Source organism: Poecilia reticulata, linkage group LG19 (assembly GCF_000633615.1).
Source record: "Poecilia reticulata strain Guanapo linkage group LG19, Guppy_female_1.0+MT, whole genome shotgun sequence".
Taxonomy (NCBI): domain Eukaryota; kingdom Metazoa; phylum Chordata; class Actinopteri; order Cyprinodontiformes; family Poeciliidae; genus Poecilia; species Poecilia reticulata.
Genome location: NC_024349.1, coordinates 7898880 through 7926062, shown reverse-complemented (window position 1 = coordinate 7926062; position 27183 = coordinate 7898880). Strand labels below are relative to the sequence as shown.

Sequence of the window (27183 nt, the reverse complement as noted above, 5' to 3'; positions counted from 1 at the left end):
AGAAGACGGCAAAGGTTAGAGGGTAAACCCGGCAGCGTAATCAAAGATTTTGTTGTCAAATAAACACGAACAAAAATTTGATAAGATGCTGGCTGTATAATGACACAGTGTGGCTGGTTTGCTGGCATGCCAAGTCAGTGTATGCACCATCAATATTATGGGTTAGTGCAGAACACATTGCGCTGTAGAAGGAGGTCCCAAAGAATTCAAGTCTCCATGTTCACGTCTGTCTCTGTGCATACATGTTTTAGTCCCACCCATCATAATATAGCATGCATTTACATATGCAGAGAAAGAGGCTTTGAAAGAGGGAGTGTTTATAAAGTTACACTTCTTTGCCATCCTGGACACTTTGCCCGCAGAAGGTAGGTGCCACTTTTTTTTTTTTATGATGAAGTTTTGAATGCAAGTAAAGCTGTAACTTTGCAGGGCGAAAAATATGGGAGCAGAACACTTCCTGGAAAATGTGCGCTTCGTGTTATTTTCTGAGAGTCACTGTTGCGTTGGGTGCTTTCCACAGTTCAGTGAAGAATTTCTTCATAATTTGGTAATTTTTTTAAACTAAAGTTTTAGGAAAATATGATGGTTTGTAGCAGCTATAACATTTGCTGTTTACTGAAAAATTTTGGCAACAAATAGAAATGAAAAATACAAATAAATATTTGGAAACTATTGTACATTGTAAAACATCTGTTGATGCTTAAATCCTAAATAAAGGTCTATTCTATTATATTCTTACTACAGAATAGAGTCTAGCTGTTATGCAATTCTTAAAGTATTGTGTTCTTTTCTATTTAATCAAGTTTCTGTTATACTTTTTAAATACGCATGTATTTTTATGGGCTTGTTAACATTTTATCATTAAAAAAAAACTATCCAACATACAATAGATATGAGCAATAAATTAGACATTAAGGCTTCATTTCCTGTTATTCTACCGAATTTAATATTTTATTGACATAATAGTTGAACCTCTCTATTATTTTGTCTGGAAGCTAAAATGTTGAGTCCTGAACACTCACTTCAAGTGTACTCCTGAAGTTTATGAATAGAAATGCATCCCCAATTTTGGCTTTTTAAGAATAATTTCAATCTGTACAGAAAAAAACAAAACAAACACACATTAAAATGCATATTTATTATGCATATATATGCATGTCCCTGCCTGCCAAAAAATTTATGTTAAGTCATTTAAAATCTTCTATCTGATCCTTAACTTCAACCTAACTAATTCACAGTTTAGCCCTGAACTTAAACCAAAGTCAGTTTGGTTGCCACATTTACAGGTAGTAAATGAATAATGGACTCCAGCATCATGTATAAGCAAACAAAATCACAAGCTCTTCTTTCTTAACACTGTCCAACTTTTTAAGTCTAATTGCACCCAACTCTAAAAGTTGGGGTTTGCAGCAGTAGGAACAAGATTTGGTTTTACTCCTGGTCTTCAAAAGTTAAGTGATTATTCTAGAAAAAGTCCAAAGTAGTCATCAGAAATTAATCCACACATGTAACCACATTAAGGGTTTGCATTGACTTCTACTAATTTTGTGTTCAACCTTGAACTTATTCCAGCTTTAAACTTTACGTAAAGCTCCAAAACCAGACTGAATATATGTGGCAGCTCAAACAAGAATGATCCACCACTTTAGGATGTCAAATAAAGCTCAAAACTCAAACTCCAATCCTCTAAGGACAATGTCTTGCAACTCTCAGATGTGTTTCTACTTCAGCACACCTGATTCATATAATTAGGTCTTTAAACATTTGTGTCAGTTCTGTTAAACCAAAGAAACATCTAAAAGTTGCAGGATACTGTCAGCGATATGACCCCCATCGGTCCTTAGAGACTAAGAGATCATGCAAAACGTCCTCAGCGTGCAGCGTTGCCCGGTACATACCCCAGACTCACGGTCGAGTCACATCATCCCAGTTTAATCTTCTGAATCGTCTGCTCTTTGTACAGCTGTGTTTTGGAAATAAATCTTTTTGTTGTTACATAAAACTTCAGGTTTGATCTCAGATAAAATACAAACTATGTAAACACAACAGAGATTTGATCCAACTGTAATGGAAAAAAGGCACAAACGAACAAAATGTGTTTCATTTTTTCATGTTATAAAATGTTTTTAATAGGAGAAAGCAAGTTTTAAGACTTGGACTTGTTCAGGTTTGCTCTGAACAAGTTACGACTACATTTACTTGAGTAACTTTCTGGAAAAAAACAATACTTTTATGAGTATTAGTATTTTCACCACGCTGTTCTATTTACTTTTACTTGAGTAATTTTATTATGATAATGGTTWATTATCTCTACTGTAACTTGTAGTAAAATTTCWGAATTTTCTACCCATTGAAAGAAAAGCAAACTTAAAGTTACTTCAGTAACTTGTTGGATATAATGTACTTTTAGGAGTATTTTTACTACGCTGTGCTTTTGAATAATTTTATTATAAAGTATTTCTACTCTTACTTGAGTACAATTTCTGGATTCTCTGCCCACTGAATGAAAAACAAACATGTTTTAACCAAAACGTCCTCAGACACAGACACACACCTGCAGCTTTAGTTAAAGTTTCATGAGTTTTTATTGAAAGAAACTGATTTAGAAAAAATTTCTTTTACCTGATTTTGTTATTTTTTGTTGCTAATATGAATTATTGTCTTTTTCATCCATTAAAAAACTAAATTACCACTTATCTGTATATTTTGGTCCATCTYATTATGTAATTTTTAAATATAAAATGATTGATAATTTGATCAGCTACTCAGTAYTTTTTACCAAATAGTACTTTTTACTCTTACTTGAGTAATTTCTTGGATGGATTCTTTTAAAATGTACTCAGATGTRGGTAGAGTACAAAAAATTGAAGTAAGAGTAGCTCTACTTCAGCATATTTTTACTCAAGAAAAAACATTTGGTAAAAAGTCTACTCAAATACGAAGTAACTGATCAAATTATCAATCATTTAATATTTWAAAATACATAATCAGATGGAACAAAACATAACGTTAAGTGGAAATATTGGTATTTTAAGGATGAAAATGACAACAATTTATATAATTAACAAAAAAATAACAAAATCAAGTGAAAGAAAATTTCCCAAATCAGTTTCTTTCAACAAAAACTTCAGAAACTTTAACACAAACTGCAGCTGTGTGTCTGTGTCTGGTGACGTTTTGGTTWAAATATGTTTGTTTTTCATTCAGTGGGTAGAAAATCCAGAAATTTTACTCAAGTAACAGTAGAAATACTTTATAATAAAATTACTCACGAGTACAGCGTAGTAGAAATACTCCTAAAAGTACATTATATCCAACAAGTTACTCAAGTRAATGTAATTGAGTAAAAATATGACACAGTAGTGCTGCTACTCTTACTTGAGTGTAAGTTTTGGGTTCTATACCCAACTTTGGGGGATTGGAGGTCAACAGCTACACTCTGGATTAACTCCCTCTCAAACACTTGACCATGTTCATTTTCTAAATKATCTCTAATTTGCTCAATAATGTTTCTTTCAGCAGAAAGGAAGACAACCTCCAACCAAATTCCCAGTGGAAGACTGCCAGGTACGCGGTGCATACCGAACCACTCAAGACGTATTGACAGTGCAAACAAGTCGTTGTCCAGGGTGATCCGTCGTTCACACCGCTAACAGAAACCAGCGACGAARCAGACCCTGCAGCCAGTTTCCTCCTGAAACAGGATAGCCACCATGTTTACTTTAGACACAAAGCGTCACCTTCCTGATTCCTCTTGATCCATGTCCAGTTTGTCGGAGACGACTGACATACCTTGGTGTTGTACCTGTTGCCGCTCTGCGGGAAAACAACACCCATAATATCTTGTGTGTTTGGGTCTTGCAGTAAAGCATGAAGGTGATTTTTATCTGATCCTGTGGTCTCTGAAGTCTTCCAGTGATCCAGGTCGCGGTAATCCGACGTGCTTGAAAAGAAGTCAACTGAACCACGGCAGAAAGTTTTGTTGCCCTCTATCAAGCATATTGGCATTGCAATAGTATTCACGCACCACTGAGTCTTTCCATTGTTTTATCACAAACTTGGTTGTATTTGGTTGGGATTTTGTCTAATAGACCCAGACATGGTGGCGCATGAGGCTTTTTATCACAAGTTCTGACCTGTTTCCACRTCTCTGTTAAAGAAAAGCATCCTCACAGCATTATGAAGCCATTCCCATGCTTCATTCTCCATTCACTTAACTTAATTACCAAACCTCAGACGCCTTCCTAGAGTAGCTATACTTAAAAAATCTGAATTCAATTTCATAATCCCAACTTTTTTCTCAGGATTCGAATGTTTCTTGGGGGGTTTTTTCCGTGTCAATGTCACTGTTTAGATGGTAACTGGAGACAGTTTGAACTGGATTTGAATTAGGTGTTTCAGAGTAAAGGAGGCTGCACAAAAATGTACAGCGCACTGCAAAAACACAAAATATTCCCAAGTAGTTTTGGTCTAGTTTCAATCCAAATATCATAGTACACTTGAAATAAAACAAAGTTAACTTACAAATAACTTTACAGCAAGATATGAGCTTGTTTTTGGTCAATAGTTGCTAAATATTGATGATAAAGTGCCTGTTATAAATGACATAATGTGCCAGTGGAATTATTTACTTAAAACAAGCTGCTATATCTTGCTGAAACATTAATTGTAAGTTAATTTTGTCTTATTTCAAGTATGCTAAGATATTTGCACTAAAACTAGACCAAAAGTTCAGTCATTTAAATGTTACTGATGCTTCTCCTGTCATCCAACCCCCCMAAAATTAGGTAATAAAACCTAAAACAACAACAAAAAATACAGGAAAACGAATCAGCTGAGTAATTACAGAAGAACCRCGTTCATGTTTTAACTGCATGAAGAAAAATCAGTTAGATAACTCTCCTGTTTTAACCAGAATTTATGACAACATCAAGCTAAGAGGAAGCAGATCTCTACTTATTACAAACAAGCCACTGACTGTCTTGTCCGTCATTTATCTGACCGACGGCCCTTCACGTACATGAAGTGGTCACAGAAACCTCAGCTGCAAACCACATGCTCAGGCTGCGCTTGTAGGCGGCGCAGCTCCAGTTCATCCACCAGCCCTGTGCAGCTCTTCGTTTCACCAGCGGCTCCATCATGTCCTCACCTCTGCGTGCCTCTGTCCGCTCACAGGTGCGTGAAGCGGAAGGCGGAGATGAAGGAGCAGGAGCAGCAGGGCTACTGGCAGGAGACGGGACGATGGGCGGGCTACGAGGAGAGCTTGGACCCGCAGGCTGGGGTCTGGGCATCCTCCCAAATATCCTACCTCACCTTCAAGAGCCTCATCCAGCTGCGGCGCACCATGAACACCGGTCAGTGTGCGCTAACATTTCTAAGAACGTGTCTCTTTGGGAATATTTAATGTGTTTTAAAAGGTGTKTGTGTCCCACTGAACCTTAGAGGTTTAAATATTGATTCAGGGTTTTGTTGTATTGACATCTACATTTATAACACAAAATCTCACTAAGTATTGGTCTGGTTTCTAGTGAAAATATCTTAATATGTTTGAAATAAGACWAAACTTACATGTAACTTCTCAGCAAGATATAAGAGCTTGTTTTAAGTTGATAATCTTTAATATTGATGAAAAAATATTWGTTCCACTGGCAGATTATTTCACTTATCAAATCAAATTAACTTTTATTTGTATAGCACATTTCAGCAAGGAGCTGAAATGTGCTGAAGGGCTTTACGTCATAAAAACACAAAAGTACAAAGTCATAGAACACACAGTCAACATCGAAACATTACATTTGGTCATTGTTACACATCAGATTTTTGAATAATGTTTCACTGATTATGTTTCAAAAGGAACTCTAAACAGCTGGGTTTTTACTCTAGACTTAAAGGAACTCATTGTTTCAGCTGTTTTGCAGTTTTCTGAAAGTTKTTTCCAGATTTGTGGAAAATATCTTGTAAGTGAAATGATTTTGTCTTATGTCTTATTTTGCACTAGAAATTAGACCAAAATACTTGATAAGATTTTGTATTTTTGCAGTGTACTTAAAATTTAGAAGTCTAGCAACATTTGCATTGCACGCATTTTTTCTCAAAAGTACAGTAAATATAACAGATTTTTGAATGCCGCTTTTGCAAAATGGTGCTAAAGCAGATGGTTTTCYTCATGTTATTAAAATGTCTTCTAATATTTCTCCTCTCAAGTTGTGACAATCTTCGACTGCGAAGAGAAAACTTTGGCTGCCATCGCTGAGAAGATGGTTGGCGAGATGGTTAGCAAGAAAGAGATTAGATCTGGAGACCGCGAAGGTGTGCTGAACGCTCTGCTTCAAAACCGCAGGTATCCTTTGAGACGCCACCCAGCAGTGACTCAAACACGGTGACCTACATTTAGGCTTTCAGCTCAGGCAATTAACCAAAGCTCCACTCAGGAGGTTTGGGTTTAACTGCTTTAGTTAGAGAAAGTTGCTGCTGTAAAGCCCAAACCTGTGATTATGGGAACCCACCACTGACCACCAAACAATCTGCCTGCAAGGCAACAAATCTGGACAATAGTTACCTTGCATGTTAAAAGCAGAATTAAGAATATTTTTTTTTTACAATATAAGAAATTAAGAAATTCAAATTTMCAATATATTGCAAAAGATTTGGTCTCTTATTATTTTCCCTTCCTTTGGAGTTGTGACAGCTTCAACCATGAGGTTTCAKAGTGTGTTTTTGAATATTGTTCCTGAAGAGCATTTGTGAGGTCAGACACTGATGTTGGACGAGAAGGCATGCTATCGTGTTTGGTGTTACTCCGATTTGAAGGAAAAGAATAAAACCATTTTCAAAATATGATTTTATTTATTTTTAAATCAATATATTATTCTGGGGTGTAGTTTATGACAGAACGGTCATGAAAACACAAAAATGATCAGTGTTAAAGACAAGATCATTTGTTTTATCAAAAAGATAACATTTAAGTTTTCTAAGCAGCGATAGCTTTCAAAATGAAACTTTTATTTAGTAAAAATCTATATTTACATTTTTCTTATTATTTGGGGTCTTTGGACACAATTTATTTCATAACTGTTTGCATTTAAAAGATTGTTGACCCCTTGTTTAGTAATGGATTTAGTTATTTATTTATTAAACGACAGTTTCTTTTTCTGCATTTGCTGATTAGACAAAATATCTGTAAGTCTCTTTGACACATCAAAGTCCTCAGATTGTTTTTTTATTATTATTTAAATGAGAAGATTTAATTGACTAACTTGTGTGCATTATGTATGTGAAGAAAAAGCTTCAAGCTTGTGACGTTTCTGCCTGCAGTGAATCCGCTGACCCAGAGAGCCAAAGGCTGTCCGATGGRACGGACCTGCACAGGTTTTCAGTCAGGGAGAGAGTAAGTTCCTTCTGATAAAACAACAAGTCTGCCTTAAAGAATAATCTCTGATATTATTTCTTTCAATTTTTCATAGAGGAAAGCATTTTTCCTCTATGAGACGTCTTTGGTTTTACTGCTTCAGAGCATACAGCAACATATACACAGAGTTGGGTTGTAACTAGTTACATCTACTCAGTTATATTTAATTGTGTGATTTGTTGGGGGGGAAATTCTTTTTTCTTATATAAATTATTGTCATTTTCATTCTTAAAATACAAAAATTCTCAATAAATTTAATATTTATGCAATTTATGCAATTTTTAAATATTAAATGATTTATAATTTGACCAGTCATTCAGTCCTACAGACGTTTTACCAAATACCTTTTTACTCTTTCTTGAGTCATTTCTTGGATGGATACTTTTTACTTTTACTCAGAGGTGAGCAGAGTAAAAATTGTACTCGAGTAAGGAGTAGCGCTACTTCAGCATATTTTTACTCAAGTAAAAGTGAAATGTAGCAGCCAAGAAATTACTYGAGTAAACAAATATTTAGTAAAATGTATATTCAAGTACTCAAGAATTGAGTAACTGATCAAATTATCAGTCATTTAATATTTTATATTTAAAAAAGACGAACCAAATAAAAAATTAAGTGGAAATATTGGTATTTTAAGGATGAAAATGACAATCATTTATATAAGTAACAAAAAATAACAAAATAAGACTAAATATTTTTTAATAAGAAAACTTTACAAAAACAGCAGTTGTTTTACCAAAAACTTTTTTACTCTCAGTGCTACTCACTTTACTCACCTCCTTCTTAAAGATAAAGTATATATTTTTGACTCTTGTTTTTTTCTGTGTTGTTCAGAAAGATGAATCCGATCACGTTGAGGCCTGCATGGTGCTCGTAGGTGAGCTCCAATTTTTATTCTTATTTTACCTTCTTGCAGTGACGGAACTGGGTTCTTACGGCCATCATTTTTATTTTATCAGAGTTCAAACACAACATTTACTGTGTCTCTTTCTGACCAGGAGCCTTGGACTTTCTGGAGAAAGCCACGATTGTTTTTGTGCGGCTGAAGGAAGCGGTGGCCCTCGACTCAGCTCTGGAGGCCCCGGTTCCCGTTCGCTTCGTCTTTGTTCTGGTTGGYCCAAGCAAGGTTGACCTGGACTACCACGAGACTGGCCGAGCCATGGCCGCTCTGATGGCTGATAAAGTGAGACATTTGCCAAACATACCAAGTTTTATATCAAATTATTTGTGAGAGGAATTAGAAAATTTTCCCCACTTTCTCCATCCGAGGTTTTTAACCAGGAGGCCTTTCAAGCAACGATGGCCAGGGAGCTAACGGAYGCCTTGGTGGATTTTATCAACTGCTGCATTGTCATCCCACCCACTGAAATCAAGAATGAAGGGATGCTCAGCTCCATCATCAGCTTTCAGAACAAACTCCTGAAGGACAGACTTCACTCTCCAGACCTGTCGCCTCGGAGGGACTCCAAAGCTCGCAGAGGTGAGAGTTACTTTAAAACCACCTCTGGAAAAGATGTGCAAAGAAATTAGATATTTTATTGCAGGAGCATGATTTCACACTCATACTGAATTATATTTTAATATACACTTAGATCTCCATAAATCTACAGAATTTATGGAGATTTTTTTGTCAGAAGCTCAAACATATGTTGCCCATRTRAACAGTTATGGCCATGACTTAGCAGTTTCAAACAAGTGAAACTGGAACTAAGATGGAGAATCCCTGTTTACCATGACACCAAACTCAGTGGGTATGCTGGTAAGGAATGTGAAAAATATCCAGTGTTTAGAGAACAGCCACAAAGAATGCAATCTTCACTTACTTATAGCAGATATTTATTTTAAGTCGTTTTTTAGCTTTTGTTTTTTTTTTTTTTTACTTTTTTCAACCAGTGGAGCTAATAAATGTTGTACCAAACCACAAACAAAACAGCAGCACCAGATTATTAACACTAGTTAATCGGACAAGCTGCTAAATAATGACTGGTGAAAACTTTCAYCACACTCTGGGATTGAATTACTACATATTCAAGACAGAACTTGTTCATATTTACTTAATTTCCTCATGTTAAGACCAATATGTTCWYCAACATACAGAGCTGGGAGCAGTTTTAACTTGACGGCATTTCTCTGCAGTTTCTATAGCGAGTGCAGCTTCTGTTGAAGATCCGCTCTCACGCACCGGTCGGCCATTCGGTGGGATGATTCGAGACATAAAGAGACGCTACCAATACTACAAGAGCGACCTCACAGATGCCCTGAACGCCCAGGCTCTGGCCGCCATTATTTTCATCTACTTTGCTGCTCTGTCTCCTGCCATCACCTTTGGAGGCCTGCTAGGTGTGTAAACCAAATCAAAATGTGGTTTTATTTTCCAGATAGAGCCCCTGAATAACTTTTAAACATTTCGCTCTGTAGCTGATAAGGTGGACAACATGATGGGTGTGTCGGAGCTCCTCATCTCCACCAGCATCCAGGGTATCATCTTCTGCTTCGTCGCAGCTCAGCCCATCCTGGTTATCGGTTTTTCCGGCCCTCTTTTGGTGTTTGAAGAGGCCTTCTTTGCTGTGAGTTTTACCTGCAGGGTTTTAAAAACATTTGATCGTGGTCGCGGCTCACTTCATCCCTAATTTCCTTCGTTCAGTTCTGTAAGTCCCAGGACATCGAGTACATCGTCGGGAGGGTGTGGGTCGGGGTGTGGCTCGTCATCATCGTTGTGATCATTGTCGCCTTTGAGGGCAGCTTTCTGGTGCGCTACATCTCACGCTTCACCCAGGAAATCTTCTCCATTCTCATCTCCATCATCTTCATTTATGAAACCTTTTCCAAGCTAGGAAGGGTAAACAAAAACTCAAAGATGTATTCTCTCTCCTCAAATAAATCATCTTGCATCTCTTTGTTAACTCTCCGTCAACTTCTTCTCAGATMTTYAAGGCGCATCCGCTGATTATGAATTATGATCATGTGAATGCAACATTGGAAAATCCCTGGCACCCAAGGGTGGAGTGGACCACCACGTACGACAACAAAACGGGAAACACGACGGTRATTGAGAGCACCRTGAAGCCGCCGTACCCGAACACGGCCCTGCTCTCCATGTGCCTCATGTTTGGCTGCTTCTTCATCGCTTTCTTCCTGCGACAGTTCAAGAACGGGACTTTCCTTCCTGGAAATGTGAGTCATCGCACGACGGTCAAGTCCGTTTACGTTATTATTACAGGTTATTTTTCAGGTTTTATTTTGAGCTTTTCGATATGGCTTAAAAATTAGATCTTATATTTTTTCATACCAGATCTGATTTCCCATTTTAAGAAAATAAATCTCACTCTATTTTCTAAAAACGAAAATGGGGCTTTCTTTTCAATCATCTCTTCTCAGAGTTGTACAATGGAGTATTAGGGTCAGGCTAAAAATATATTTACTTAGTTAAGAGAATACATTAATAACATCGACTATATAAAAATACCTTAAGGTTACAAATTTTTAGAAAAAAGCTTTTGATCTGATGTGAGCAGCTCAGTCCGTATTTGTAAAATYGATACCAAAGTATAACTTCACAAGATGCTAAAAATTCCCCATTTGAATTTTTTTTAATTGTTTTTATTATTATTATTATTATTGTCCCATATTATTTTGACTTTTYTTGTATTACTGCAACTTTCTTTTTGTAACATTATGACTTTATTCTTGTAACAAGAAAAAACTTAGCTTGATCAATTCTACTTCATCTTAGAGTTGGTGATAGATCATTAAAATCGATTTATTGCAGTATGGAAGTGGATTTAATAATCAACTGTTTTGGATTTTGCCTCTCTTCTTCAGGTCAGGCGCTTGCTCGGCGACTTCGGAGTTCCCATTGCAATTTTCCTCATGATTGTTGCAGATTATAACATTGAGGATACCTACACTCAGGTTGGCCTTTTCTTTCAAAGCTTCCACATTGTTTAAAARACAGACAGTAAACCTCCAATGCTCTGAACTGACAACATTTTACTTCTTATGTGCAGAAACTGGTTGTTCCTAAAGGCCTGACGGTGTCCAATCCGGCCAAAAGAGGCTGGCTTATCAATCCCTTTGGAGAGCACAAATCTTTTCCYGTATGGCTGATGTTTGCATCCTGCGTTCCTGCTCTGCTTGTCTTCATTCTCATCTTCTTGGAGTCTCAGATCACTACGTGAGTTACAGTGTCCTGCAAAGACAGATACATCTGTTGACGTTTCCCACATTTTGTTACAGCCACAAACTTTAAGGTAATTTAGTCAGATTTTATGCGACAGACCAACACAAAGAAGTTAGAAGTATATGTTTTCTTGTTTACATATKTTTTATATCAAATTTAAAAAGTATTTTCAGTCCCTTTTTCTCTAAACCACCATGGTAATTTTGAAGGAGCTCAGAATTTGGTGAAAATAAATCTACTGCTGAAGAAAAGCCAATAKTCGTCCTATTTACATTTGCCACAAGTCAMAAYGAAGAGGGTAAAGTAAACATCTATAAAATTATGTTATCATTGATTCAGATCAAACAGATGTTTCTGGCCTACTTGCCAAAACGCTGTGTTTTGAAAAACGAACACTGACCATCATCCTGATGCATCTTCACTGCAGAAGAACATGGAGGCATTAGCATCATGCTATGAGGAATACTTTTAGCTTCTCAGAGTTTATCGYACAACGGCTGGCTGGAGGAAAACCTGTGAAAAGCTGAATAAACACCCCAACCTAGTTTGTGTTGTTTGTTGCCACTTAAAATCCAAACAAAACATCTTGACACTTGTGGTTATAAAGTGACAAATTGTGGAAAAGWTTTGTAGTTTGCCTCTAGATCTTTAGCACCAGAGAGTGTGGCCTTCGTTTATATTGATTTATCCCTCCTGTCTTTGAGCAGTCTGATCATCAGTAAACCTGAACGGAAGATGGCCAAAGGCTCCGGGTTCCACTTTGACYTGCTGGTTTTGGTCGGAATGGGAGGACTCAGCGCCATATTTGGTGTGCCTTGGCTGAGCGCTGCCACGGTCAGAACTGTAACCCACGCCAACGCTCTCACAGTCATGAGCAAAGGAACGAAACCCAAGATAGAGAGAGTAGTGGAGCAGCGAATCAGCGGCATTGTGGTAGCTCTGCTTGTTGGTAGGTCCTACTTATTGTCTTCGTCTCAGGTGTTGATTTGTGGAAATGAAGATTCCTTTATAAAAACATATCCTCGTATATCCAGGTCTGTCAATTCTAATGGAGCCAATCCTAAAGTTGATTCCCATGTCAGCTTTGTTTGGGATCTTCCTCTACATGGGAGTGACATCACTGAATGGCATCCAGCTGTGGGATCGCATGCTGCTTCTCCTCATTCCAAAGAAATACCATCCAGATGAACCTTACGCAACCAGAGTAAGAGTCCCCTCGTTTTCACAGGAGCTGAAGAGYATAACGCAGGAGAGAAGCGAATCCAAAAACATGTAGATACCTAGAAACAGCATGTACGCAATTATACGCAGCGTTTTTATCAATGATTTTCTATTCATACAAAGAAAGCGTTCTATCACTTAAAGAACATTTCCAGGAATAGAGGAGTAATGTCTCAGCGGGATCTAGAGAAACTCATCCGTGCGTTTATCTTTAGACGCATTGGTCACTGCAACGGCTGCAACGGTGTCTTCACGGGTCTGCCTAAAAGAATCAGCCAGCTGATCCAGAACGCTGCTGCTCGAGTTCTGACTAAAACAAGGAAGATAGAGCACATAACACCATTTTTAAAGTCCCTACACTGAGAGAATAAACTTTAATATACTGTTGTTAGTTTATAAATCACTAATGGCTTTGCACCACAGTACATTAAAGATCTGCTGCTGTTGTATCAACCTTCCCGACCCCTCAGGTCTTCTGGTTCTGGTTCTGCTCTGCATCCCCAGAACCAAACATGGAGAAGCAGCATTCAGCTTCTATGCACCAGAAATCTGGAACAAACGTCCTGACAATTGTAAAATAGCCGAAATACTGAGTTCCTTTAAAAGTAGACTAAAAACTCACCTGGTTAGAGTTGCTTTTGAACCACAATAAATGCAACATTAATCAAAATTCTGATGTGAAATGACGGCACTTGGAAAAATGTAATGTTTCAGTTGTTGATGTGTTTTTATGATGTAAAGCACTTTGAACTGCCTACTTGTTGAAAAATATGCTATAGAAATAAACTCGATTGATTGATTGATTGATTGATTGATTGATTGATTGATTGATTGATTGATTGATTGATTGATTGATTGATTGATTGATTGATTGATCATATTTAGGACCCGTTTTGCTTGACTGATATCTGTGTATGTTTGACACAGGTAAGCACAGGGCGAATGCACCTGTACACGGCCATCCAGGTAGTTTGCCTCGGCATCCTGTGGCTCGTAAAGTCCAGCCGGATATCCCTTGCTCTTCCCTTCGTTCTCATCCTCACCATCCCTCTCAGAATGATCATGACTGGACATCTCTTCACCGAACTGGAAATGAAATGTGTAAGTCTTCTCGTTATTTAATGGTGAAAAATTGCTCTGCTGCATGCATAAATCCCATATTTTTTGTTTATTTTAGCTGGATGCTGATGACGCCAAGGTGACGTTCGAGGAGGAGCCTGGACAGGATGTGTACTGTGAAACTCAGATGCCTTTGTAGACATCTGAAATAAYGGCTGCTAACACTTTTTTTTWATCCTAAAAGAACTGTATAGTTATTTTATTTTAGGCTCAAGTGAATTTTTAATTCCCTGATGAGCAAAGCAAGATATTTAATATTTATTTACTGTATCATGATGAATGAAGATGCAGATTATATTTATTGAGGGTGATTACTGATAGCGTTAGCATTTTCTGGAAAGCCCCTTAGTTTAAATATTCTTAAAAAACCTTTTGCTCATGCATTTCTAAAGCAAACCATTTGATGATTTCTGTATTTTTGCTAAAAAAAAAAAAAAGCTTGTAAAAAAAACAAACAAACAAAAAAAACTCAAAGGTTTTTTTTATGGTTTGGTTGACTGTCACAAAAATAAAAATTAAATTAACATGCTCTTCATAAAATATAGCTCATCTTTGATGCACTGGTATTCTCTGGGGCATCCCGGACAAGCCCCCCAAAAATTGTATCATTTGAAATTCAAAACTGAGAAAAGAAAAGCAAGCTTGACTGATTATTGACAATTGAATGTAATGGTAAAGAAAGCACTGACAGAAGCAGACTTGATCAGAGGATACATTGCTCTCTAATTTTAGCTTCTCACACCAGAAAGTATAGCACATCTGCATTTTACATACATTTTTTTATGGAATGCATGTCAACTGAACGTTAGTTGATCCATGACAAACAGAGGAGTGTTTTACAAGTAATGTAAAAAGAGAGAAGAAAATGTATTTTAAAAAGTTTTAAAATGATTGCATTCATAGCCAAACTTGTATGTCTTTTGCATGCACCTACACTGAATGTAATATTAGAACAATTGTTTCAATTTGCTAACTTGAAGACAAATTCTGATTAAAAGGTTTTGTGATGTATTTGCTACTTGTGCAGCAAAATGAATGAAGGCAACAGTGGTTTTTATCAATGCAACAGTGGTTTTTATCAATGCAAAAGATGGCGGTATTTGTGTTTTTAAACACTTTTTTGCTTGCTGTTGCTATCTTTTTGACGTCTCAAATGTAAATATTAAAGGAAAATGTATAAATTCTATGTTTTGTTGGCTAGCCTTTTGTTGAATTTATAAAAGCTATAAAAGCTTTTTACGCCACTACTAGTACATTTTAACACAAGATGTGTATTTTATATAAATTTTTTAAAATGTTTTTTCAAAGTTAGTCATCCAAAGGAGAAGACACATTCAAAACCTTAGGTTTGTCACTTACTGGAAAGAAAAATTGTCATTTAAGTCAGATCTAATAGAGTAATACATTAAATTCAGAGCAATTTATGTTTTTCCAGATATAAGGTAGATAAGGCAGATTAGGCCTCCAGATAAATTTTAACTTCCTTTTTACAAAGTACAAAATGTATACAAAATAGGTTTTGAGTGCTTAACATTTGTGGATGTGAAACTTTCGCAAGAATAAAAAGGAGTTGATTTAAAAAAAACAAAACAAAAAAAACTTTAATGTTTTTTTCTAATAACTGGTGAACGCAGATTCTGTAACTTTAAACACAACATGGTCATTTAACCCCGTATGACCCAGTTTTGTCATATTGCATCTCTATTTTAAACAAAAAAGTTTTTTATTTTAAATTTACTATTACATTTTCAAAAAATCTTATGAAGACAAAACAAATCTGAAAATATCATATTTTTTATCTCTAATCTTGCTACTCCTTCAAAACCATCTAAAAAGTTGATCTTTGTCATAAATTTTTTGTGACTGGGTTTTCCAGGGTTAATGTCTTTCTCCGTTGCTTAGCAACGTTTCTATCGTCTCGTTGCTGATTGGCTGTTTCCTCTGTAAGGTTCCGCCTTTTTKGAAGTTCATACGGAAGTTGTATTAACGTATCCACACGCCACTCCAGTAGATGGCGGTAATGCTCACCAATACGTTGCTTGCCAACCGCCATACAAAGAAGAAGAAGCAGCAGCAGGAGAAGAAGAAAAAAGTTGTATTAAAACAGAAACACGCCATGTGGCATCTACAGATTTTAGATGCGTTTCAGGTTGTTCTTTTTCTAATAGTTTGAATGAACGATTAGACAGTTGTTAATTCACTGCTGGTTTTCTGCCGATAACCGGCAATAGAGTGTAAAAAAGTGAGAATCGTTCAGTTATGCTTCTCACATTTTGAACGTTTTTCGGTTTAATTTTAAAATGAATGAAGCAGTAATTGAAGCTGGTGGATCTGGTGAGTACGGCTAATTAAAACTTTTTTTTTCTGCTGCTGCCTCAGATATCTACAGGATTTTAGCAGATTATTCAACCGTCTTTTGTGTAAAGGGGCTGAAGCTACAAGATGGACGCAGGAAAACTTCCAGAAGCTCCTTGCTTCTCTGAAAGACACCCTCCCARAGGATGACAAAACGAAGCCTTATAAAAAAGGATTGAAAGATGTAGACTGGGATAAAGTTGCATTCCCCCCGTTTTCTGCAAGTGAATGCCAGGAGAAATGGAAGGGCTTGATGTGCACGGTGAGCAGTGTGCTAAAGCTTTAAATGTTGATCGGATTTTATGCACAAAATGTAGTGTTGTGATCATAGAGGACCCAAAAATTTGACTCACAAAAGAGTAGCACTACTTCAACATATTTTTGCTGAAATAAAAGTAAAAAGTAGCCATCCAAGAAATTACTTAAAGAAGAGTAAAAAAGGTATTTGGTAAATATTCTTCTCGGGTACTTAGTAACTGATCAAATTATCAATAATTTAATATTTTAAAATTGCGTAATCAGACRGACCAAAATATAAAGTGGAATTAAAGTGGTATTTAAGGAACAAAATGACAATAATTTATATAAGCAACAACAATATATATTTTTTTCCCAAATCAATTTCTTATGAATCTTTAACAGGAACTGCAGGTGTGTGTCTGTGTCTGGTGAAAACATGTTTTCTTTTTTATTCAGTGGGTGGAGAGTCCAGAAATTTTACTCGAGTAACAGTAGCGATAATTCATAATAAAATTACTCAAAAGTAAAAAGTGAAGCGTTGTAAAAAATAATCCTAAAAGGACATTTTTTTTCAAAGAAAGTTACTCAACATAATCTAATTGAGTAAATGTTAGTAGTTAGTACTACTAACATTTAGTAGTACTAACTACTAAATGTTAGTAGTACTAACTACTAAATGTTAGTAGTAACATTTAGTTACTACTAAATGTTACTACATTTAGTAGTAACTAAATGTAGTAACTACTACTAAATGTTACTACATTTAGTAGTAACTAAATTTAGTAACTTTAGTTACTACATTTAACTAGTGGTAACTAGTTAAGTGTACTAACATTTAGTAGTACTAAATGTTAGTACATTTACCAAGTACTAATTACTTAAATTACTAAATGTACTACTAACATTTAGTAGTACKAACTACTAAATGTTAGTAGTATGGATGGTGATTCCATCTATCAATCACCATCCATCTATGGTGGTGATTCCTTCACAACCTGAAATAGTCAAAAATTTGATTAAAGTACTGTAGGATTTGGATATATATAGAAAAAGTAGGACAATATGGAAAAATATTTATGTTTTTAGTTGTTGTTCTCTTTACTGTTGTCTAAATGTTGGATTCATTCATCAGATGCATAGATTAAGCACATCTGTATTGTTATTTTGTTATATTTACCTGTATGAAGTGGAAATATTTCAGACTGAACTAGCGGCAAGATAAATTAGTCTAAATTCCCCACAAACAGTGAAACTTCCTTTTATTGAAGAGCAGAAAAGCTGTGTAAAATAAGCAAAATGTGACATTGTGCTGCTAAAAATTTKAATGTGGCTTATGTGATCCTCTCTATTGTTGTTCCTCAGATGCGCAGATATCGCACCCTTCCTGAGCTCCTTGATGAAGCTCAAGATTTGCTTTCAAACCCCTTCTGTGACAAAAATGTAAGTGGTCAACCTTCAAACTCGTGTGGCTGTTATTGCAGTTTGGTACTACAGTGGGGAAAATAAGTATTTAGTCAGTCACCAATTRTGCAAGTTCTCCCACTTAAAAAGATGAGAGAGGCCTGTAATTGACATCATAGGTAGTAGACCTCATCTATGAGAGACAAAATGTGAAAAAAAATTTGAGAAAATCATTTTGTCTGAATTTTAAAGAATTTATTTGCAAATAATGGTGGAAAATAAGTATTTGGTCACCTACAAACAAGCAAGATTTCTGGCTGTCACAGACCTGTAACTTCTTTTTTAAGAGGCTCCTCTTTCCCCCACTCATTACCTGTATTAATGGCACCAGTTTGAAGTCGTTAACAGTATAAAAGACACCTGCCCACAGCCTCAAACAGTCACACTCCCTACTCCACTATGGTGAAGACGAAAGAGCTGTCGGAGGACACCCGAAACCCAATTGTAGACCTGCACCAGGCTGGGAAGACTGAATCTGCAATAGGCAAGCAGCTTGGTGTGAAGAAATCTACTGTGGGAGCAATAATCAGAAAATGGAAGACCTACAAGACCACTACTAATCTCCCTCGATCTGGGGCTCCACGCAAGATCTCAGCCCATGGGGTCAGAATGATCACAAGAACGGTGAGGAAAAATCCCAGAACCACAAGGGGGGATCTAGCGAATGACCTGCAGAGAGCTGGGACCAATGTTACAAAGGCTACCATCAGCAACACACTACGACGCCAGGGACTCAGATCTTGCAGTGCCAGACGTGTTCCCCTGCTTAAGCCAGTCCATATCCAGGCACGTCTGAAGTTTGCTAGAGAGCATTTGGATGATCCAGAAGAGTATTGGGAGAATGTCATATTGTCAGATGAAACCAAAGTAGAACTATTTGGTAAAAACACAACTCGTCGTGTTTGGAGGAAAGTGAATGCGGAGTTGCATCCAAAGAACACCATACCAACTGTGAAGCATGGGGGTGGCAACATCATGCTTTGGGGCTGTTTCTCTTCAAAGGGACCAGGACGACTGATCCGTGTACATGAAAGAATGAATGGGGCCATGTATTGTGAGATTTTGGGTGCAAACCTCCTTCCATCAGCAAGGGCAATGAAGATGAAACGTGGCTGGGTCTTTCAGCATGACAATGATCCCAAGCACACTGCCAGGGCAACAAAGGAGTGGCTTCGTAAGAAACATTTCAAAGTCCTGGAGTGGCCTAGCCAGTCTCCCGATCTCAACCCCATCGAAAACCTTTGGAGGGAGTTGAAAGTCCGTGTTGCCCGCCGACAGCCCCAAAACATCACTGCTCTAGAGGAGATCTGCATGGAGGAATGGGCCAACATACCAGCAACAGTGTGTGAGAACCTTGTGAAGACTTACAGAAAACGTTTGACCTCTGTCATTGCCAACAAAGGATATACAACAAAGTATTGAGATGAACTTTTGTTATTGACCAAATACTTATTTTCCACCATTATTTGCAAATAAATTCTTTAAAATTCAGACAAAATGATTTTCTCAAATTTTTTTTCACATTTTGTCTCTCATAGTTGAGGTCTACCTATGATGTCAATTACAGGCCTCTCTCATCTTTTTAAGTGGGAGAACTTGCACAATTGGTGACTGACTAAATACTTATTTTCCCCACTGTATTTAGTATAAATGGATGATGACACGTCCTTGTTTTTGTAAATGTGTGGTTTATTTTTCTTGCAGATTCACCCCGACATCCCAAAGCCACCTGATCCCCCAAAAAAGGCTTATATTAGGAGGTGTATGTCCAGGTGGGCGAGGAAAAATAAAGGGGCGAACGTGGTGTTGATGATAAAGGCCTTTTCCGAGGAGTATGAAAAACTCTCAGACAAAACGAAAGTAGGTTGTCTGTAGTGAGCCTGTTTGTAAAACAGTACTTAATATCTCAAAGAACTGACATTTAACTTCTTCCACCTCCCCCCTCTTTAGGCTGAATATGCAAAGAAGTACAGACTTGCGTTTGAGGAATACTCCAGAAAGATGCAGAAATTTTGGTAGAAAAGCAACTTTGGTATTCACATTTGATTTGGCAAAATTGCCGGTCTAAACTTGATGTAAAGCAAATTCTTCTGTCGTTCAGCAAAGAGAACAACCTGCATGTTCGTATGAAGAAGAAAAAAAAGAAAAAGAAAAGGGTCTCCCTTGAATATGTGAGTGAATTTTCTCTTTCTCGGGAAATGCTGCTGTTAGCAGGTTTAAACTGTCCTACTCTGTTCTACTTTAACAGTAAATATCGGTTCAAGGTTCCTACATTCTCAAAAAAACTACTTTTATCACATTCTAAATCTATTTTATCTATTTTTCTAGTGGAAAAGATGGTATGGAAAAAATGTTGCTTTTGGAAATTATCCCCTATTATACTAAAAAGAAGAAAAATTAAACTGCTTTTTAAAAAAAAAATTCAGACGGCAAGACACATTGATTATTTAAGTTGTGTTAGTTGCCTTGAATTATTTTTTGACAAAAGTATTAATCCTTAAAAATTTTTTTTTTTTATCAGTTTATGAAGTTGTTTACTTGTACCTTTTTTTAATTTAATTTTATCTACATTTCTTTGCAATTAGGATATCATCATATTTGTTTAAAGAAAAGAAAAACTGCGGAAAAAAAATTTATCAGGCAGGAAAACCAGGCTGAAGGAAGAATAAATTGGACTTTATGGGTTCTAGTTTAAGAGTTTTTGTATGTTAGAAATAAAAAATAAAATGTTAAGAAAATAAAAATAATATTTTGTGTTGAAAAATGTGTAGAATCATTGTTAGTGGTTAAGCATATGTTACTTTTTTATATTAATTTGAAGGTAGGTGGCTGTGAATACGAAGATTTTCCTCAGAATCCACCTGGGTAAGTCATACTCACTGTCCACCTCTTTGTTCTTTCATTTTATTACAAGTAAACTGCCTTTGTTGTAACATATTTATCTTTTAATAGGTTTAAGAAGCAGTTCCAAAGCAAAAATGTTTTCAGGAAGTGAACATTGAAATACATCTTTGAGTTTACAGCAGAATTTATTTCTTCTTTCTTTTCAACTCCCATTGCTCAACAACTTTAAAATTGACCCATTGACAATTAATTGCAGTCACATTTAATTAGTATACAATCATGCAAAAAAAAAAAACAACAATTCAGAACATCTGTAGTGATCTACATGAATTCACTATATGAAAAACCCTCTATAGCTAAAGTTAGAAGGTTTAGGTTGTGATAAATTTTATTTGGAAATGTTTTTTCTTGAATTTATCTTGTAATAATTTCTCTTTATAATTTATTTTATTCTTGAAAATACTAGAAGTTGCACATATCTTTGCACACAGTCACTCAGTACTTGGGTATGCTTTTCTTTTCTTTTTTTTTTTTACCAAATAGTTTTTAAATTTTACTTGAGTATTTTTCATWTTAATACTTTATACTTCAGCTTGAGTATAYTTTTGGTTGCTCTTCCCACCTCTAAGGAACGGTCATTATTTTCTCTGCAACACAAAGAAGTAAAGCCTTTTTAGCATAACGAAGGTAGGAAAAAACTAGGGCTGTGTAATATCAATTTTGCGATATATATCGATATTTTCTTTCCTAGAAAAAAAATCGATATTCATCCGCAAGTATCGTAACATCCATCTGTCACCTTGCTCACTCACTGCTTGCATCGCAGGGAGAGTGATTAGGTCATCAGGCTTAGAAAGAGTCCTTCAGATGTTAAGTGTCGAGGTTAAAAAGGTATCAAACTATTCAGAGCAGGTACTTGGTGCACTTTATTTACTTTACAAATGCATGGAAACTACAGTTTGTACTGTTTCAATTAAAAGAAACATGTTTTCTCACCACTACTTTGATTCATTTTGTCCAGCTGTCGACTTTTAAGTCTGTGTCCAACCAGAGCCAGGTATTGTGTAGTTGGTGCTTTTAATCAGTTTTCAGTTAAATTAATTCAATCCAACTCTATAACAGTCACAAAATGTCACCAAAATCACTCTGTCCCTCTAAAATCTTTCAGAAAATCACAAAAGTGTATTGAATTGTATTGTTTGCTGAATATCGCAATATATATCGTATCGTGAGCAGAATATCATGTATAGTATCGTGAGATTATTGCATCACTACAGCCCTAGAAAAAACCTTATCAAATTCAAACCTGGATTAGATATTTTGAGTCCTTATCCCCTTAGAGTTGGATTATTTATTTTTTTATTTTTTAGTTTTTTTTTTTTTTTAGATTTTACAATTTGGTCATTATGTTTTGTTTTGTTTTTCTGTATTTTCAGGCATGGTTTTGATCTGTTCATCTTAGAAAACTCTGCAAGAGGCAGAMGAGGAGTGCCTTTACATGGAGCGAGTTTTATACAGATTATGAGTAAACGCTGGAAAAAACTGAGTGAAAATGAGAAACAGGAGTACAATAAACGCTGTGCAGAGGTATTAACAGATTGTCCAACAAGAAAACAAATGACTTTTTTTTTACCTCAAGTCTGTTAAGCACAGTTTGTCATTTCAGATGAAGAGAGAATACGAAGCCAAGTTGATACCATATCTGGAAGTAAGTAAGGTTTAGAGTTTTCAACTGCAATATGTATTTAYTTTTTAAGGGGGGTATGTTTAACTCCCTAAGCMTTTCTGCAGCTTAACTTGTAAGATCTGCTTTGTCGTCACGGAAACAGTCACTTGTTTTCGCTTCGTTTTATGTTYTTCAGGGGTTAGATGAGGAGGAGATGCAGCAGCTCATCAAGGAAAAGGGAATCATAATACCAAAGAAGACTTTGGTAAGCTTTAATTTTCTACTTTTTCTGGGATGTTTGAAGCACACAGATGTGGTGGGTGCAGCTGTGAGCTCAATGGTGTTGAAGTGACGACATTCAAACCCAGCAACTGTTTCTGAGGCGCATCAAAAAGCTGACGGTGATGTTCTTCTTGAGCTCTTAATAATTCATGTTTAACTTACCGACCAACATTGTGTGTGYGCATACTTTCTTTTCCTTCTTTTTTTTTTTCTTTTCATGGTTGAACATCTGAACTTGCAATTCAAAGCTACTGGCTATCAAAACAGTTGGGCGGAGTTACTTAAGTGCTACCAGATGTTTAATTAACACCTTGTGGTGCTTTAATGTTTGAATGTTCCYATTAAACGTTTGTTGGCATTTATTAAACATGTAGTGGCGCTAATAAACGCCATGTGGCACTTTTAACGGTGTTCAGGAGATGCCAGGGGAAAGTGCCCAATTAAAGACCAAAATGGCTTGCCGTAGAGTTCTCCCTGCCTCTTGTGATCAGTGTTGTGCAAGTTCACCTCTGATGAGAAATACTTCAAAGTTCTGATCTGTTCAGGTTTAAATCTGAATTAATTTATGTTCACATTTCACCACCAAAGCTTTCTGAATTAAGTTTAAGGACTCGGCATGTGTTAATTGACTTTTATTAAATGGTTTTGTCGTAAAATACAATTATAATATGCTAATTGCAATTAGCTTATTATTTAATTTGCAACCTGGGGTTTTCCTGGGGTTTAATTCTCTCTTGTTGACTTTATTCACATAAACTTGTACCTAAAAACACAGTTCAGAGCRCCTTCCCCACTAAGCTCCTCCCCAGACTAGCGGCAGCAGCAATTGGCAAACACCTGGTGGAACTGCACATCTGCAGAACTCATTATTTGAACTGTTTCTCAGTGCWGCTCTCCAAAAACATGTTTAACAGTGTAACAGATAAATGCTGTTGTGATGACATGCTGAAGGTGCAGTGGCGGAACCAGAAGGAGCTTCTTAAAGAGACAAGCGCCTAATTTCAAGGCCTCATTCTGGGAATTTCCTCTAAAATTTGTTGTTTATTTCAATGTAGGATCGACACAAGATGCACCCTGGTGAGCCAAAGATGCCCGCCCAGTGAGTATATAAAGTGTTAAAAAAAATTGTCCCCTCATGAATTTCTTCAAAAAMAAAAAACAAAAAAAAGATTCTCATAATTAAGGATATAAAAGGCTTATTGTTAAATGCATCTTGATTCTGCCTCTAAGGGTGACACATCAACTTATTAGGTTTAGGAAATAAAGTTAAAAAAAAAATTTCAATCAAAATCGACATTTAAAATGAACCTCTTTTCTGTACACAGGTTATGTTTGACTCTTTATTTTTTTTGATTATCTGAAACATTTAAGTGTAATTGAGAGTAGAAATAGGAAAAAAAAATATTTGTAAGGAGGAAATTCTTTTCCCCACATCGTGTAACCAAAATATCCTCAAAGATATAAAAAAAAATTTCAAAATCCAACCTGAAAATGTTGCTTTTTTTTTTTTCTTCAGATCTGCGTTTATATATTTTCACTTGGATATGTTGAAACGTGCCGAGAAATCTATGTCAATGGAAGAGCGTTCTGAAAAGGCCACGGAAGAGTGGCACAGGCTCTCAGACACAGAGAGGAATCAATACGCTGAAATAATTGAGGAAAATACGAGAAAATACGCAGAAGAGCTCCAAGAGTGGTTCCAGGTATTCATCCAGTCATTCATTTTAACCCGAGTGTTTGACATTTTGGCTGGGAGTTAAAATTGTTCTGCATTATTTGAGTAGACGCTGAGTCGAGAAGAGCAGAGGGAATACTTGAGGAAAAAACCAGATGCAAGTCCCTTTACTGTATTTTTTTAATTTTTATTTCAAGAAGCCTGAAAGAAAGTTCCTAATCGTATCACATTCTGTTTTACAGAAGATTATTTTTCTCCAGAAATATATAGACGTCACAAGGGAGCCTCTTAAACCATCTTCAGTAAGTATAAATATAAAAATAGTGACACAGGTTTGATTTGCTTCTAAAATATGCTCACACCTTCAACGTTTTAATGCACAGAAACAATAAGCTGATCCAAAATGTATTTGGCAGCAATTGGTAAATCTTATGAAAATAAAAATGGATGACTGGAATACACAGATAAACAATGAATGCATGTTCAGTTTTTGTTTGTTTTTGGCACACAGGATGAGACGACGAGTACAACGAAAGTAGCAACGAGAACAAGTGCAAGGTTGTAAATTTGTTTCTCTCYGTTCTGACATTAAATCAGATTAAACTTTCAAACTTCTAGGTCAGACAGTTTTCTCCAAATTATTTCTGTTTGCTAAATGCCTCAAAATTGGTAGAGTTCAATTTTGAACTGTATGACCTAAAATATCACATTTTCCACAAGCATCTCACAATAAATGGTAATTTTCTATGAGGCCATTTGACATGGCTTGTAATAGCTTTCTAACTTTTTTACCTGCCGATTATGACCAAATACTTCAAATTTAATTTCATTAGACCAGACAACAGGTCTCCAATAATCAGGTTCTTGTCTCTTAAGCAGTACCTTCATATTATTTTTTACAAAAATAAACAGATCTCAGAATATTTATTGGGTGCTAAATCAAAGTTCTATTTTGCAAATATATGCACCAACAGGGAACAGGAAGTTGAAACGTAAGGAGGAACTGGTCACTCCTGATGTCTTCATTGATCTTTTTGATTTTCCTGTGATGTCACACAAGTATGCAGTGTTTTAGGTGTTGCTTTCAAATCCCCCCACTGAATTCAATCACAACTCGATCACGAATTGAATCAATCAATTCTGTGATTGTGGAAATTTCCAAAAATAAACAGATCTCAGAATATTTATTTTGTGCTAATGTATAATTTTTAGCTAATTGGAAATTTTCTGAAAAAAAAACAACAAACATTGGGTTTTTAGGTTATTTCGAGTAACAAAAAGTCACATTTATAATTGTACATAATTCCTTTCCAAATTAGCGCCGCAAAATTTTTGCAGTCATTTTGATTGCAAAAAAAAATAATCACAAAAACAATTGTGAAAACCTTGTTTTTGGAGTAATGGCTTCTTCTTCTCCGAGAGGCGTTACAGCCGATGTGTGTAAAGTACTTTTTTTCTTTCCTATTTTTTACTGAAACACATTAATCACTGGTCAGAGAACCTGCCTCCTTCCTGGACATTGAAGACTGCTTGAATATTTTTCTTTCAGCAAATATATGCACCAGCAGGGAACAGGAAGTTGAAATGTAAGGAGGAACCAGTCACTCCTCCTGATGTCTTCATTGATCTTTTTGATTTTCCTGTGATGTCACACAAGTATGCAGTGTTGTAGGTGTTGCTTTCAAATCCCCCCACTAGTGGACCTTCACTGTTTTAAATGACAAAAGATTCAAAAGCCACGGCATCATCAGCTGGGTAAATTTGTCATTGAAAGACGATAACAAAAAAGAACTCTAAAATTCGTTCCCATTTTGGCCTTCAGCAAATGGAATTCATTCTAGTCGTCTTAAAGGATTGAATGTAAATATTGTTGACATTGCGCATCAGTTTGTTAATCATCAGGTTTTCATCGTCAGGTTGAGAGCGAAAAAGGATGGCAACSTGTTCAAGGCGTATCATTGATGACGAGTCCAGATGGAGGAACCTCAACCAACTGGTTTCTGTGATGGATGCCAGGAAGAAAACGCCCCCCAGGAGGTTTACGGTGGTCCATCCTGAGTGCTGAGAGGCGGAGCTGTGTTCACTTTCTGCAGGGGGGCAGATGCAGAGCTGAAGTTCATGCACTGAAAAAAAAAATCTAAACGATGCCACACAGAAATCTTTGGCTTGAACTTTGCTTACAATGTGTTACCTACTGCTGGACATAAGAATGCTTTGCATATTTTCATGCAATTCATAAGGAAAATGTTTTTTTATTTGAATTCCATAAAGTTGAAGAGGTAGCTTTAATGAAGCATAWTTTTTTTTTCTATTTTTAGATGTTCCTCTCTTAACAGATTTGTTTGTTGCTGCTTTATGAGCCAGGAAATATGTGCCAATAAAAGAAAATAAAATGTTTATCTTGGGTTTTTTTTTTATTATCTTGACTTTCAGCTAATGAAATTAAATGATCAGAGTAACAGAAATTTGGAGTTATGAAAAGTGTTTAATACCAGCTTTAACGTTTTAAAATGTGCTATTAAATTGACAAATTAGCTTAATCTGAACTCGTTCTACTTTATTGAATTTGGATGCTACCCTCTGATTGGTGACAAAGTGACAGGCAAGTGGCATCATACAGATACACATTGGAAAAACAATCATGGAAAAAAGAACTACAGTCATACAAAATATATTTCTATAAGGCAAGAAAACTAAGTTATTGAGAAATGGATGCAGAGTCCAGGGAATAC

At 36.2% G+C, this 27183-nt stretch overlaps 2 protein-coding genes across 3 annotated transcripts; both read left to right on the top strand.

Annotated features, from left to right (window-relative positions):
• Positions 1 to 309: 309 nt before the first annotated feature.
• slc4a1b (solute carrier family 4 member 1b (Diego blood group)) lies at positions 310 to 15155 on the top strand. The gene is made up of 18 exons (XM_017310653.1): positions 310 to 365; positions 3523 to 3567; positions 5176 to 5354; positions 6205 to 6340; positions 7315 to 7387; positions 8243 to 8285; positions 8407 to 8591; positions 8678 to 8888; positions 9545 to 9748; positions 9827 to 9975; positions 10053 to 10247; positions 10334 to 10582; positions 11231 to 11320; positions 11416 to 11582; positions 12296 to 12537; positions 12623 to 12792; positions 13737 to 13910; positions 13987 to 15155. The coding sequence occupies exons 3-18, from the start codon at positions 5198 to 5200 to the stop codon at positions 14065 to 14067; spliced, it is 2526 nt and encodes an 841-aa protein (XP_017166142.1). The 5' UTR covers positions 310 to 365; positions 3523 to 3567; positions 5176 to 5197; the 3' UTR covers positions 14068 to 15155.
• An 832-nt stretch (positions 15156 to 15987) lies between these two features.
• LOC103481346 (nucleolar transcription factor 1-like) lies at positions 15988 to 26855 on the top strand. Of its 2 annotated transcripts, none has more exons than XM_008436750.2 (16): positions 15988 to 16262; positions 16355 to 16545; positions 17886 to 17963; positions 19689 to 19844; positions 19935 to 19999; positions 20086 to 20155; positions 20806 to 20849; positions 22265 to 22415; positions 22495 to 22536; positions 22691 to 22759; positions 23832 to 23875; positions 24293 to 24479; positions 24561 to 24608; positions 24694 to 24753; positions 24963 to 25009; positions 26368 to 26855. In XM_008436750.2, exons 1-16 carry the CDS (start codon positions 16229 to 16231, stop codon positions 26411 to 26413), a joined length of 1332 nt encoding a protein of 443 aa, XP_008434972.2. In that variant the 5' UTR covers positions 15988 to 16228; the 3' UTR covers positions 26414 to 26855. The 2 variants fall into 2 exon arrangements, with proteins under 2 accessions (XP_008434972.2, XP_017166126.1); XM_017310637.1 differs by having other exon boundaries at positions 15997 to 16077; positions 16308 to 16545.
• Positions 26856 to 27183: the final 328 nt, after the last annotated feature.